General features: G+C 39.7%; 1 protein-coding gene across 3 annotated transcripts in view; it reads left to right on the top strand.

The window, feature by feature from the left end:
• grid2 (glutamate receptor, ionotropic, delta 2) overlaps positions 1-15298 on the top strand; it is a 614241-nt gene that overhangs the window by 576633 nt on the left and 22310 nt on the right. For all 3 annotated transcript variants that reach the window (XR_004895179.1, XM_031309308.2, XM_031309309.2), the window contains exon 14: positions 1866-2032. Coding sequence is in view for 2 of the 3 variants with exons in the window: in XM_031309308.2 (XP_031165168.1) it covers positions 1866-2032 (167 nt within the window). In the remaining variant the exon portion in view is untranslated. The remainder of the gene's footprint in view (positions 1-1865; positions 2033-15298) is intronic.

The raw sequence follows: 15298 nt of genomic DNA, 5'->3' as shown, positions 1-15298 counted from the left end.
GAGAAATAAAGTGCTCTTTCCACTCTTTTTAAGGTTCTAAAGAGCAAATGAGCCATTATGATGCCCTGCAGTGAATTATCACACACACACACACACACACACACACACACTTCAGAGGACTACTGACTGTGAAATTACCCAATCAGAGGGTCTTGTCGGTTCTCAGACGTTAGTCATCACACATAGGCCAACTGAGGTGATACACACACACACGTGTGTGTGTAAGAATTGTCAAAAACGGTGTCAGGATGTGACTATCACAGCCAGGTTGTTTATTCTCCACTTTTTCCACAGATCTATTGAATGTTGGCGAGAAGACATGTTAACAACAGCCACCTTAATTTCTATAAAACAAACTGTGATTCTCACCTTGAGTCACTTTGACCCTCTATTTCTTTTCAAGCACAAGCTGCAAGCACACACATTATATGCACCTACAGTTTGCCCACACATACTCAACAAGGACATGTACATAAAAATGTAAAACATATCCAACACATACCCGCATAGGGTGCAGTAAAGATGAGCCAACAAGCCATTAATACTTGTGCATCTGCAGTCTAGAGGGAATGATAAACAGTAAAGTCGCTGTGCTGTAAAGTTTGCCATTGTACAGTAGACGAAAATTGTAATTGTGGTGCATTTTTGGACTTGAAATGCTCATAGACTGTGTTTATGAAATATGTGTGTGCGGGGGTGAGTTAGTCCTTGTACATCACTTCTACAGTGATGTACTGTAAGTATAAGACTTAAATGTACTGTTATTGTATTATGGGCTAAATATAGAGACAGCTGATAGTACAGAAACAGGCTCGGTAAGTAGACATTTAAAGGTCCTATGACATGGTGCTCTTTGGATGCTTTTATATAGGCCTTAGTGGTCCCATAATACTGTATCTGAAGTCTCTTTCCTGAAATTCAGCCTTCGTGCAGAATTACAGCCACTAGAGCCAGTCCCACAATGAGCTTTCCTTAAATGTGCCATTTCTGTGTCTATAGCTATTGAGGAGGAGAGAGGGGGGGGCAAGGTGGATGGTGGGGGTGTGGCCTTGACCAACTGCCACTTTGCTTGTTTGAAAGCCATGATGTCTCTCTCTCATGGGTGGGCAAAGCAGAGAAAGGGGAGGTAACCTTGCTCTTTATGACCTCATAAGGAGCAGATTCCAGATCGGCCCGTCTGAGCTTTCATTTTCTCAAAGGCAGAGCAGGATACCCAGGGCTCGGTTTACACCTATCGCCATTTCAAGCCACTGGGGGACCATAGGCAGGCTGGGGGAACGCATATTAATGTTAAAAAACCTCATAAAGTGAAATTTTCATGCCATGGGACCTTTAAAGGTACTGTAAAGATGTTACTTTTGTTCATTGGAGTTTGTAACTACAGCATTCAAAGTTGGCCCCAGCTCAACGAGCCAGAGAGAGAGAGCAGCAGTGGTCGAGTGAGCTGTGGGTGAAGGAAGAGCCGTGATTCAGAGGAATAAAATGTTATTTTCTGATTGTTTTTCTGGCAGTTAAGTTCTAAAGCACAAATAAACACACACACACACACACACCTCTGCAGGAAGGTGCCGCATTGCATGCAAAGCTTGCATGTGTGTGTCGGTTAAACGGACACACCGACTGACACCACACACAGCAGCACTCTTCACACAGATTCAAGGAGCAGGGAAAACACTGAAGCTTGTTTAGGAAAATCCTACCTTTAACCACTAATAAAGGAATGACATGAAAAGGAACAGATACATATAAAATGTTGCTGCAAAAAAGTCTTTGGCACGATATCTTAAAGAACTTTATAACCTGAGGTAAAGATGCACCTTTCTGAATATTGTTAACTGTGTATACATGTCTTTTTTTTCTTTTAGGTGAAGTACGGTCGGTTTGGCTTTGTGTGGGATGCAGCCGTGCTGGAGTACGTTGCTAATAATGACGAGGACTGTTCGCTCTACACTGTCAGCAGCACCGCACCAGACCGTGGATATGGTATCGCCATGCAGCACGGCAGCCCCTACAGGGACATTTTCTCCCAGAGGTAAGAGTCGTAACAGTAAACTACACGCAGCAGCATCCTTGACTGCATTTCATTTGTTATTCAAAGGACATGTTTCACATGCACATTAATCAAGCTGAAATTTTTTTTCCCATATTGTTCAACTCAGTCATATTGTCTTCAATTTTAAATTTAGAGATACTCCTTCAATTTGAGAAGAGTTGTAAAAAATAAATGCATTCATATTCTTCTACTTCAGGTCATGTAAGTTTTTACTGCTCCAACTTAATTTCAGCCAAATAAAAGTGTCCACTCTCGTAAACTCTTCCTGCTTGAAAAATCTGCTCTGTAGGTCAGACCCTAAGTAAAAAGCAGATTAAATTGTATATCTATCTTCTACAGCAGGGGTGTCAAACTCAATGTCATTAAGGGCCACAGTGGAAATGACGATCACAATAAGGGCCAGACATGTTGAGTTTGTCCGCGACCCGAGACCGGATAAGCGGACGAAGATGGATGGATGGATGGATGTTGAGTTTATTGACATGCTTTTATTTAACAAAAAAAGTCAATTAACTTTGTATTATTGCATGTCTCATATAGCTTTCTCCCATACAGTTTGTTTGACATAAAACCCTAAAAAAGTCAGCAAAAAAGTTTCTTAGCCATCGTAGAATTGAGCAAGTCATGAAAAACAAACATTACATTTTTAAAAGCAGCTACCACCCCAGCTGACTCACCACAACCTGTTTCACAGCCTGAATATTAAAAAACTCTCTGCTTCTGCAGGGAATTCTGAGTCTCAAAGTCGGCAAATCTGTCAAATTCTGCACGGCAGTGTCGCATAATTACAGTATGAGAAACTGTTTCCTCATTTTTTTGGTGTGGTGCACAACTAGTCAGGCCAAAATTTGCTGTGAACCTAAATTATATGCAGGCCTGATCAAAATTTGCAAGGGGCCGGATTTGGCCCAGGGGCCTTGAGTTTGACACGTGTTCTAGAGAAGAGAGGCGGATGGCACTTTCACAACTTGTGTGCAGCTAGCATGCTTAACCCTAAGCATGCACCATTGGTTCACATTGAAGTTGAGCCTCACAAACAAGTCATCAGCAGACAGATGTATTTAAACCAGTCCCAGCTGTAACAAAATGTATTCATGTGCAGTGCCTGACAAAAGTCTTGTCGCTTATCTAAGTTGTAGGAACAACAAATAATAACTTGACTTGTAGTTGATCAATTGGAATCAGAAATGGCTTATATGAAAGGCAAAGGCTTCTGGATTATGCTTATTATACCAAAATAAAGTTTTGTATCATTCATTGAGTTTTATCATTGAATTAGGACAGAAAGGTCAGATTTGGCTTGGACAAAAGTCTTGTCGTGTCTTTATATGATTCAACCAATCACAGATTAGAGTTTCACCTGTGACAAATACTGTAATTAACACATTCCTGGGTGTGTATAAAAAGAACTCCAGCACACCAGACCTTCATGTGAAGTGCAACCTGACCTCTCACAACATGCCAAAGATTCAACCACAGACCAAAGTGCTGATCATCAAGAGCCTGAAGACCAAGTCTGCTGCTGAGGTGGCAGACATCTTCAATGTAGCCAAACGTCAAGTGGAAAGGATAAGAAAAAGATTTGAAGAAACTGGTGAAGTTCATGACAAGTCCAGGTTAGGCAGACCCCATAAGACAACTGTTCGAGAGGACCGTTTGTTGCTTTGACAGTCCAGGGCCAGCCCTTTTTCTGGGCTGGCCACCAGAAACCCCTGTATCTATAACAACAGTTTGTCGAATTCTCTCACGCAGTGGCCTCCATGGCCGAATTAGTGCTCACAAACCAGCATTAAACAGAAGACAACTAAAAAAGTGTGTTGCATTTGCAAAGGCCCACAGCTTGGTGAAAGGATGGACAGTGGAAAAGTGGCAGAAGGTTGATTTTTCTGATGAATCATCCATTGAACTGCATCCCAATTGCTGCAAATACTGCAGAAGACCTGTTGGAACCCGCATGGACCCAAGATTCACCCAGAAAACAGTCAAGTTTGGTGGAGGAAAAATCATGGTTTGGGGTTACATGCAGTATGGGGGTGTGCAAGAGATCTGCAGAGTGGATGGCAACATCAACAGCCTGAAGTATCAACAAATTATTGCTGCCCATTACATTCCAAACCACAAGAGAGGGAAAATTCTTCAGCAGGATGGCGCTCCTTGTCATAGAAGACATGCGAAGAAGGTCAAGGTGCTCCAGGATTGGCCAGCCCAGTCACCAGACATGAACATTATGTCTGGGGTAAGATAAAGGAGGAGGCTTGGAAGATGAAACCTACGAATCTTGATGAACTCTGGGAGTCCTGCAAGACTGCTTTCTTTGCTATTCCAGATGACTTCATCAATACGTTATTTGAGTCATTGCCGAGACGTATGGATGTAGTCCTCCAAGCTCATTTTCTTTTTCCCAAGGCACCATGACTTTACGTATGCTCTGATGTTATTGCAGCATGTTTGTGTATTCACAATAAAGTATAATTTCTACCGTACATTGCTGTATTTTTGTATGCGACAAGACTTTTGTCCAAGCCAAATCTGACCTTTCTGTCCTAATTCAATGATAAAACTCAATGAATGATACAAAACTTTATTTTGGTATAATAAGCATAATCCAGAAGCCTTTGCCTTTCATATAAACCATTTCTGATTCCAATTGATCAACTACAAGTCAAGTTATTATTTGTTGTTCCTACAACTTAGATAAGCGACAAGACTTTTGTCAGGCACTGTATTCATTGATTCACTATTTATTTGGTCCCTTATGGCTATTAGGAGGATGGTAATGTCTGCACACACCACACAAAGGTCATTCATTCATCTCCTCTCAGCTGCTGAGCAGCTGTGTGTGCTGTGCTTCTACAATGCTATGAGTGTCCTTGTTTGTTTGCTTGCATTAATTTGTAATGCAATGCTGCGATATAAACCACATCACCAGATTGCAGGTTCAGTCATATGAGGTGAAGTGTGTCAGTGAAGGCCACATAAGGATTGCTTGCATCCCAACAGAGAATCATGTTGGCTTTATTCGTGATCAAGCATGAGATCATTTCAGGAGGAGGGAAAAACTAAAATGTTTCCTTCATTAAGCTGTCATAATTTATATTATGTAAAATAGTCTGTCAGTGTTTTTTTTGTATGTGTATGGGTGGTAAAAGATAGAAAGACATTGAATGTGCATGGGCCAAAATGTGTGAGATTTACAGTGTGTGAGTGACTAGGCCTGTCTGTTTATAGCTCCATATCCGGTGGAGCGTTGCGCTTCAGAATATTGCCTATCATGGCTGTTATTAAAATAAACAAGCAATTAATTGACACAGGGGCAATGTCACACTCTCGGGAAGACAGTTTCCAATAGTTTACTCACACTGGTCCCCATAGTTGAAACAAAAACAGACACAGAAATATCATTGAGAGGAAAATAATCACAGAGGTATAATTTGCTTTGCTGTGATTTTTTTAAATGTTTTTCATCCTGACATTCTGTATTATGCAGATTAATTAAATACAAAGAGAAGGTTTAACAGGAATTGCATTAGCCGACACCACAGAGGGAAATGTTTCACTCAGCTTGATTATATTTGGTGGCCTGGTCATGACAAGTCTGGAGCCTGGATGATTAAATCTGGATTTGTTTTGACTGGTGCACTTCCGTACGTTCAAAGCAAAACAACAGTTTACTGGGTTAGATGGTATTTTTCCTTGCAAAGAAACCACCCACCACTGCATTTGAGTAGAACATAATCAACTTCAATACAAGCGATTCATTTGTAGATAACATCTACATTTACACTGGTTTCTGGTTTGCCTGATCATCACAGTTATTGTTAACCACTAACACTCCAAGAGTCTTGGTTATACGTACAGACCTGTGGAAGAGAGGATTTCTTTTACTTTGATAACAGTACATTTTCAAGCAGTCATTTGCAGTTTCTATTTGCAGCAACAAGCCCAGAACTCTATGACGGCACCTTTCCAAAATACTGAGGGGAAATGTTGTGGAACTAGTGTAAGCCTGAGTGTTATTAAGTCAACCAAATGACACAGACTGCAGTATCTACAGAAATGACATGGGCTGGATTTTGTTCTCATCAGTAGATTGCTGTATGGATGTCATCCACTAAAAGGAAACATTTCTAAAGCAGTGACATACAGTGCAGTATGGTGGGGGCAAAAGCTGGCCAAAAACCACAAGACTAATGGGAGGAATTATATAAGCATCAGCCAACATCTGCTAATCCTGCACTCAACCCTTATTAGATGCCAGTACAGGCACGTGTGTCAGACACCACAGTCTCACTGTTAAGATACTATAGCTCCTGTATCAGTACATTCTGTCTGGCATTTCTTTAGTCTTTTTATAGTCTGTATGGACGATGTTTCATTTCCGGGATTGTTCAGGTGCCGCCAGAATAAACCAGAGCACATTTTTCTCCCATCCCGGAATGCTGTGTGGACTAACCAGACCCTCCTCCGCAGCGCTCTCAAATATGCTGAGGATGCAGTCTTGTATTACATGACTCCATCGTACACCAAGCCCTCTCCGTGCTTGTTTTAAACTCCAAAACAACAAAACATATGCATTTCACACAAGCTTAAACTGTTGATGTACCCACTCCTATACTGTACATGCCCTCAGTGGTAGTCTAGTTGGCATGGTATAGAATTGTAAACACAGGAATTTGGTTTGATATCAGATTGTGGAAGTCAGTGCTCATAAACCAGGGCTCGACAGTGCAAGCGTTTCACTCGCATTTGCGACTAAAAATTAGCGTAAATAATAGGTTTTTTCACCCTTGCTGTTTTTTGCGGATGTGGCAGAAAGTAGGTGTCATGAACTTTGCTATATTTTTATTTCAATTGTTGTCTTTTGTGTTACTGGAGCACGTACGTGCGTGTCTCAGAGAAAATGTAACCACACTGCAGCCGCTTTCGGCTCGCCGTTATACAACCCCATTACATTATATTGCAGCGAGCGTTGTCTGCGTGTAATTTTGAAAAGTGTAACCACACTTGCGACTGCTTTATCAACATTGCCCTGACTTAGTACTGCGATTTGAACAAGGTGCAGAGGCGACCTAGTCCTGTTCCGTCTCCACCGAATTTCTCTAGATGTAAAAGCGGAAGTAAAACTCTGTTTCACACAATGATGGTTAAAACTTTGCAATTAATCCGCAGTTCACATGCGTGCCGAATCGTGGGGACGGTCCGTTACACCACTAATGTATATTCAACATCCCTGGCAATTTATTAATAAATAGAAAATGTATTTCAGAATGGAAAACATTACACTTCATAAGGTTTTGTATTCATAACACGAGGTATGGGCTGGGTCCGGATTGACTTGCCGTTCAGTCCAGAGGCAGCTTGGTCCGATCTTTGAGAAGCCAAAATGTAACTTATAACTTTTAATTAACTTTCATGAATTGTAAACACACTGAAGACATTCTCTCGTCCACATGAGCTCTGTCTTTCTCTTTCTCTCTCTCTCTCTCTCTCTCTCTCTCTCGCTCCCAAAGCCTGAGTTACCAGATCTTATTTATGCTCAAACTTAGTCAACGTTGATGGACAATGTTTCCCTGATGTAATTTCTTTAATGTTAAGATGCCGGCTACATTTTCTGCCCAAAGAATTCACCAGTGTTTTTGTTGCTGCTGTTTACATTTTGCCTTATGCACATTCAAAACATTCACTACAGTTTTTGATCTGCTTTTCTTGTGTAGCATAAAGGGACTACAACTGCATTTTGTTGTGCAAGCCTGTGTTGGACAATGACATTAAATTAACCTTGAACTATACACCATTTTAAGCAGTTTAAAGTATAAATAATTACATAATTATTAAATAAATAGTTTGAAGCAGAAATCATTACAAACCTACTTTTTGTGTTCAAATAAATGAAATCACCTAGCTTGTAAATGTCTCCTTGTGTCCCTTTTTATTAAAGAAAAGTACATTATTTGATACATTTTCATTGCACCCCTAAAATTCTTTATGCTCTCCTAAATCTTTCCATTTAGGAGTACACATGCTCTTTGGGAAAAAAGTTACCGTGGAGCCCTGCATAAACTAGAAATTCTAAATACATTATTTTACTGAGGCAGAGATTTCTTTCAGAATATATAATTTATATATATTATATGCTGGATTTATAGATGATGTGCCCTTTACTACTATAATGTATTCCAACCCAATTTGAAGATGGAGATGCTCATTCCTCTGAGGAACTTTAAAGTTTTATTTTTTATTTTTATTGATTTGTTTTTAATGATAATGATCTTCAGTTAATAAATTTTGATAACAAGAAAATTAAGACATGAGAAAATTAAATACTAAAGAGAACCAGTAACCGATAAAGATCCAGATAGTCAGTGATTGTGTGGTGTAATTGAAGAGGGAATCTGCAACTTCTGAGTAGGTCTTAATTCATGTGTGTGTATCAGTGGGTGTGTGCATTCTGCATACTTGAGGAGTGTTTACTAACTGCAGGTCCCTGGAGGTACTAAGAGAGATGAAAAGGAATGTATTTGCTTTGACACTTTAGAGAGAAAGAGAGAAGGGTGATGTCTGTAGAAATAGACAGGCTGCTACAACTTCATCGTTTTCAACCACTTTGTTTGGAAGAAGCCATTGTCAGAGTGCAAATGCCGTGCCACTTCATATGTGTGTGTGTGTGTGTGTGTGTGTGTGTGTGTGTGTGTGTATATATGGGTGTATTTGTCGGCACTGTAAAACAAATAATGTGTGACTGTGTGTGGGTGTGGGTGCTGCTGTTGATAGAGACAGCCTGCAGATTTACCAGAGTCAGAAAACAGTAGCATAAAGAGCTAGTCCGCTAATTTAAACTGACAGCAACTGACAAGTTGTTTTGAAGTGCTGAAGGGGCAAGATTGTGGAAAAAAAATAAGCCCTCTCTCCCAGGCATATATTATTTATGTCTGTGAGTGTCTGCAGGCATTGATGTGTGAACATTTAAAATAGAAGATTTAATCCATAGCAGATGGACATCTTGAGGGTGCTGCAGTCTATGAAGATAAGCTGCGGGCTAGACATTTTATTGTGCGTATTGAACAGGGTTACGTTTTACATTTTGATTGCAAGATAGATAAGGTGCCTCTTTGTGTGTGATTATGGTCAGGACTGCAGAATTTCAATCTTGACACCAGCTTCGGTGTGGTGAGTGCAACAAATGTCAGTAGTAAACAGCTCAGAGAAAATGAATGATATGCTCATTAGTATGACATCAGGGTCATGTTGTCAGAGTGTTTTCACAAAAAGCTTTCTTTTCAATTGAGGCACATAGGGTGAACAAAGATTGCCACATCTACCATATGAATTTGATTATAGTCACACCATTTGTTACATAACACCCAACAACAAAGATACACACATATTGTTGTTTTATGACCTGGCTAAAGGCAAGTGTTCATCAGTGGCCGAAGGGCTGATATTTGAGTGTTTCTAAAAAAAATAAATAAATAAAAAAAAAATACGATGGTACGCAGTATTTCTGTGGGGAACATGGCAGTGCATGCTCTATGATACACTTGAGGGGCCAAATTATGTACACAACAGCAACAAATCATTGCCACAATCACAGAGACATGACACCTCAGAGACCATGGGTTAGATTGTTGTGGTTAGGGTGCAGCAGAGGCTGGCTTCATTCTCTACAAATGACATTAGCCTGTTAGTCTGTGGCTTGTAATTTTCCGGACCTGAGTTGTATAAAGTAACCGCAGCAAAGATATCGCCCATCAGCCTCGCCAAATGAGATAGGATTTTGACAGCTGTGAGGGATTGGAAGTTTGTAAGGGCTTGAGTGGTTTCTTTGTTTTCATATCTTAGAAGCACATGTTCTTCCACATGAAGAGGATATAAACAATTACTTCCAAAGATGTAAAAACTGGATCAGATAGGGCTTGATGAAGTTCATTATTTCATTGTTGAGTATAGGTTTCATGTGAGTAATATGACAGTGTAAGAAGGGGTCCTTTGCTCCTGAACCCAGCTAATGTGTCTCCCTTACTGCCACATGTTTAACTAGGCCTACATAAAAGATATAGCAATAGGTATGCCTATGTGTGTAATAACTATTATTTATTTTTCTCTCCTCCAATCCTAATATCTTTGGTGCAGACTTGCCTTTATTTCAGTCTTAAATTCAGTAATCCATACATCCTTTCTTAATTATTCCCTGTACAGCCTTAGCTCTTTCATGCATTTATTTCATATCCTAACCAGACGATAAAATGGAGTCCAACCACAGTAAGCAATGTGTCACTAATATGAAAGTAGTCCTTCACTAGAAGTTGTTTTTTTTAAGTGATATTCAAGGGCTCTGGATCCCAGTTAAAACAAAGTAAACTGTATATGACTCGTAAAAACAGTTTTGTTTGTGATGCTTTCAGTATTGCGGCAAGCTTTTATCTCAGCAGCACTCATGCCAATAAAATTGTCAGCAATAGTTAAAAAACTGTTGATGAACTGACTTGTGAAAGTTTGTTTATTGCAAACCTTGAAGTGAAATTTAATGAATCGTGTGGTGGAGTTTTTCTTCTAAAATGTATATGATAGAGATAAACCAAATTGCACCATTGAAAGACACATATAAATGGCTTTTAAAGCTGCCTTTGCCCATGTAAATCTTACATTTTAGTCGCAGCAGCAGGGTTGTAAACAGAGACTGCAGAAGAGGGGTATAATATCTGTTCCAATGCTGTTAGCTCTTTGCCACAGTTGTCTTGGGCATTTTTGAAGAACCACTTTCATAGTATTATTGTAGGTGAAATTGGCTTCACTAGTCAAGAGCTTTCAATACATGAGTAAATGTAATGTTCTTACAAAACAGCCTCTCTAATTGCCCTTGTAATTAGCCAATACAGAGTTTCTTTTTACCTGAATCTCAATTGAAATCAGGTTAGCTCTGTTTAAGGTTTACTTACACATTTGCCAAATCAGTGTAGTTGTTTTATACCTGCAAAACTGCAGAGAGAAAACCATCACACACACAGATACCAACAGATGACCTACTGTAATTAGCAAACAAAATCAGGTCAGTAAGTCACTTCAACAACTAGTTGATTCATTGATTAGTCAATTGTTTAAGTCATTTCTTAAACAGAAATGTCAGCATTCTGTGATTCCAGCTTTTCCAGTGTGAGGGTGTTTTGCTTTCCTTTGTCTTATAATATTATAAATCATAAACATATTTTTGGCTTTGGAATGTTGGTCGGACAAAACAAGACACTTGAAGTATCACCTTGGTCCCCTTTGATCAGCATTTTCACTATCCTCTGACTTTTTAATAACTAAACGATTAATCAATGTATCAATAAAATAATCAGCAGATTAATTCATAATAATAAGTTGAGGGATAATAAAAGGTGGGGGCTACTTTTTGTGTCATAAATAACACATTGTTTTCTGATAACTATACTGAGCAGAGCTGTGCCTCCCTTTTTAAAGTTTGAAATTTGTCACATTTGTCCTGAGATAACAGAGCAGCTCTCACTGTCCAGTAGAGTGGCGCTTGATGGCCCAGAGTTGTATAACACTTTTGAGAATGAAACAGCTTTAGCTTGCTTACATTGTGTTTATTGTATTAAAAGAATAACTCAAGTATTGGAACTTCTGTATAAAAAAAAGAAATGTTTTACTGAGAAAAGTTTGACTTGAGAAAACTGAGTTATAGTTTTACTTGCTGTTTTACTCTTGGGGGCCTATCTTTCTTAATTCACTTTCTTATTGATTTATTTATAGTTTTGACCATTTCTATGTCATATTATAACTCCAAATCCAGATTTCCATCTTGATCCCATAGTAAGGGAAAAAAAAGACCACAATAAAAGCAGAATGGAATAAGAGACAGTTGCATACAACGCTAGAGAAGCCAAAAAGCTGGGCAACAAGTTATATGATTCACCATCTCTCTCTCTCTCTCTCTCTCTCTCTCTCTCTCTCTCTCGCTCTCTCTCTCTCTCCATCACTCACATGCACACACACACACACACACACACATACACAAGTTCAAGTTAAGATGGAGGCTCTGAAACCCTCAATTTCCAATCCATGGAAATCACTATCCATAGGTGAAAATAATGCATTTTTCCCAAGGGTGGTAAGCAAAACAACAAATGTGTGTATGGATATGTGTGCACGTGTATGTATGAGTGTTTTTACAACACTGGCATTGTGCCAGATGAGAAAAGATTGATTTAATGTCAAGTGCTTATCTCTCTCCCTCTCTGGTGATATATATATATATATATATACAGTATATGTCACTTTTCTACCAATCCATCACAGTAAAACTCAGCCCACACACTTAGTACATTCATTAAATCTTTATTAATCACGCTCGCTCACTCTCTTGATGTGTTAATGATGGTTAATGACTGCTTGACTTCTGATAATCTGTTCCAGTTCACCCACACAATGTGGCTTAATGGCGCTTAATTGAAAACTTTGTTGACAAAGTGTATGACACTGAACCCTGAGTGTGCTAATTGGAACAATTAAGATTTTCAAACTTTACTTGAGGGACCAAAGACTCGTGGGTAAATTACCTCTCTTACCCCATTCCTTGAGTTTCAATATAGTGACACACTGTTAATTGAAAGGGATCCATGGTGTCTCAGTGATTAGCATTGATGCCTCACCTTAGGACAGGCTTGCGTTGGAACATTGGAGCAGCTTGTTTTGTTTTCTTGTGGCATTTTCATGTTTCTACCGTTTCCTACGGTGACCTGTGCTCTGTTTCCATGCCTTTTAAAGAGTGCATGTTTGATAGCCCCCATGCAAGTGGAGGGTATATCTGTGGATATAGGCCGTACCGCTGTTTAAAATAGCTCTCACTGAATTACATCTTTGCATTCAGTTTTGTGTTTTAAGTATTGGTGAGTACAATAAACTCTTTGGCCCAGACAAGAGTTATGCACTACAGAACTCAGGTTTTATAACTATTCATCATCATGGTAATGATATGGATCTTGTACTGAGAAAATCAATGTTTAAAACATGTTTAAAATAATCAGGATGTCTGAGAAAGTTCAACAGTATGTAATATGAACTTTCTCAGTCAAATCAGTCTGGGACAGCTACAATATGTGCTGTTCTCCTTAATGTGCACAGAGCTTTAGAAATTCAGCAAATACCCAGCCAGGTTGTGTACAATGTAAATGTGAGATAGAGGCCAGCATGTTATCTCTCCCACTAAAATGAGGCAGTGTAAATACCCAGTGTACGATAAGGAAGGTCACTAGAGAGATCCCTGTAGTTCACTCTTTTTATATTTGGCACCAAAATACACCCACTCAAAAGCAAACTCAAATATGCAACAATATTTCTTCTGTCTGAGTCGACTGCAGCAGTCTGTGGTTGAATAAACAGACTTTCCAGAGTATTGATGTGTGACTGTGGGTCAGTGTGCTTTAGTCTCAGCTTCTCTCAGCTTTTTTGTTTGTTTGTTTTGTTTACCAAAACACAGGGAGGGAATAATCAGGAGCAGGTGCACTTTTCAGACTGGGTCGATGCTGCGGTGTCACTTTCCTGCTTGCAAAAATCGAAAGTGATTTGGAAGAATAAACTAAGTACATGCAGCACAGGTCAGTTAGTAGCCTTGTTTGGCTTGCTCCTCAAGGCAGGTCACATAGCAAAACGCAACATGATGTAATGATAGTAATCTGATGCTTTATTAATTCCCCCTCATCTCTACAGGCAGGCTAAATATCTGGTTCAGCAGACCTTTAGCTTGTGGTGATTCAGCATCTAAGGATACTTCAGTGGGTTGTTGGCTGATATGGGTGCTTGAGCTCACCTTTCTAGTTGAAGGCTGGCCTCCATAATCACTATGTCACTCTCACCTACCCAGAGTAATGAAAAACCTGCAGGCACTCAAGGTTTCACTGTAAAAACCCTGCCCTATGTCTGTCTCACTGTACTTGTTTTAGTGCACATATTTTCACAAATAAATCACATATTTTCTAAGACAGGCTTGAACTTTGACAGCAAAATGTTCAAATATTCTGACCCTGCAATTGTGAGAACTTCAGTGAAACACATTTTTTTTACTTTGTAATATGAATACTATTCTCCTTCATGTTTTCCAGTGAGGCAGCCAGTGTTCTTCTCATTTAAGGAGCTGACATCCAACTGTCTCCTCTGAGCAACAAACTGATTTTAGCACAACACCTCTGTCTGTCATCCCTCCTGTCTTCTACCCCCTGTCTGCTCATTCCATGTGAAAATGTCTCTTCTCCTCTCTCTACTCCTCCCCAGCTCTCTTCTCCTATCCTGTCTCCCCTATACTTTCTCGCCTGTGCTCTCATTTCCCCCATTGTATGATTTTGTTCTCTGCCATCCATTCAGAGTGTACACACTGCCAGCTTTTTTTTCTTCTTTGTTGCTCCCCTCACATTTTCTCACTCAACTTTCCATCTTCCCCTTTTCTCCGACTTCTCCCTCTACCTTCACATTTTCTCTCGCCACCTCTCACCTCACCACGACTTCCACTTTTTACTGTCTCAAACTTAAAATTGTGTTTGCTACAGAGGTGACAGGAGAAGAATATTCGTATAAAAGAGCATGACTGTCGTGGTTGCTGCAGACATATTCCGCTGTTCCTCTGACAGCAGTATGTTCTGCGATGAGGCACTACGCCTCAACACCTCTCACAGAAACAGTTAAGAGGTCTTTCTAGCCAGTTTTGAAATTCACTGAACTGTTTCACATTACGCTTGATCATCTAACCCACACCACTCTGCATTTTAACTGGCTACAGCTGCAGTAAAACCTGCTACTAGAGAAAGAGCAGCATGGGACATTACTTGTATTTATAGGGGCCTTATGGATGGGCCTAGGGAAGACTGCAGAATCAACACAATATATGGAATTACAGTGCATTTAAAGGGGCAATAAGTGAGATTTTTACTGTCCCATAGCAGAAATAGCCATAATATACCTTGAGGGGGTTGATAGCCGAGTTGATCAATATCAATGACTCAACGATCAGTTTGCCAGGTGCTGAGATAACAGGCTTTAAAAACTCACTTTGTAGTCTGTAGTCTCTGTTTGGCCCCACCATCCATTTGGGTTAGAAATACACTCCCCATCCCCCAGCAGTGGTGCAGCAACACAGTGTGAAATTTCTTAACAGTCCATCTTCACTCCACTAGTGGTATCATTTATAACATTAGAGGCTGCTCATTAAAACTGTTACAAATAGATGTTGCTCAAATTAACACAAATGAACTC

Source organism: Sander lucioperca, chromosome 2, assembly GCF_008315115.2.
Source record: "Sander lucioperca isolate FBNREF2018 chromosome 2, SLUC_FBN_1.2, whole genome shotgun sequence".
Taxonomy (NCBI): Eukaryota; Metazoa; Chordata; class Actinopteri; order Perciformes; family Percidae; genus Sander; species Sander lucioperca.
The sequence above is the reverse complement of the archived record's forward strand: the minus strand, read 5'-3'. Positions and strand labels throughout refer to the sequence as shown.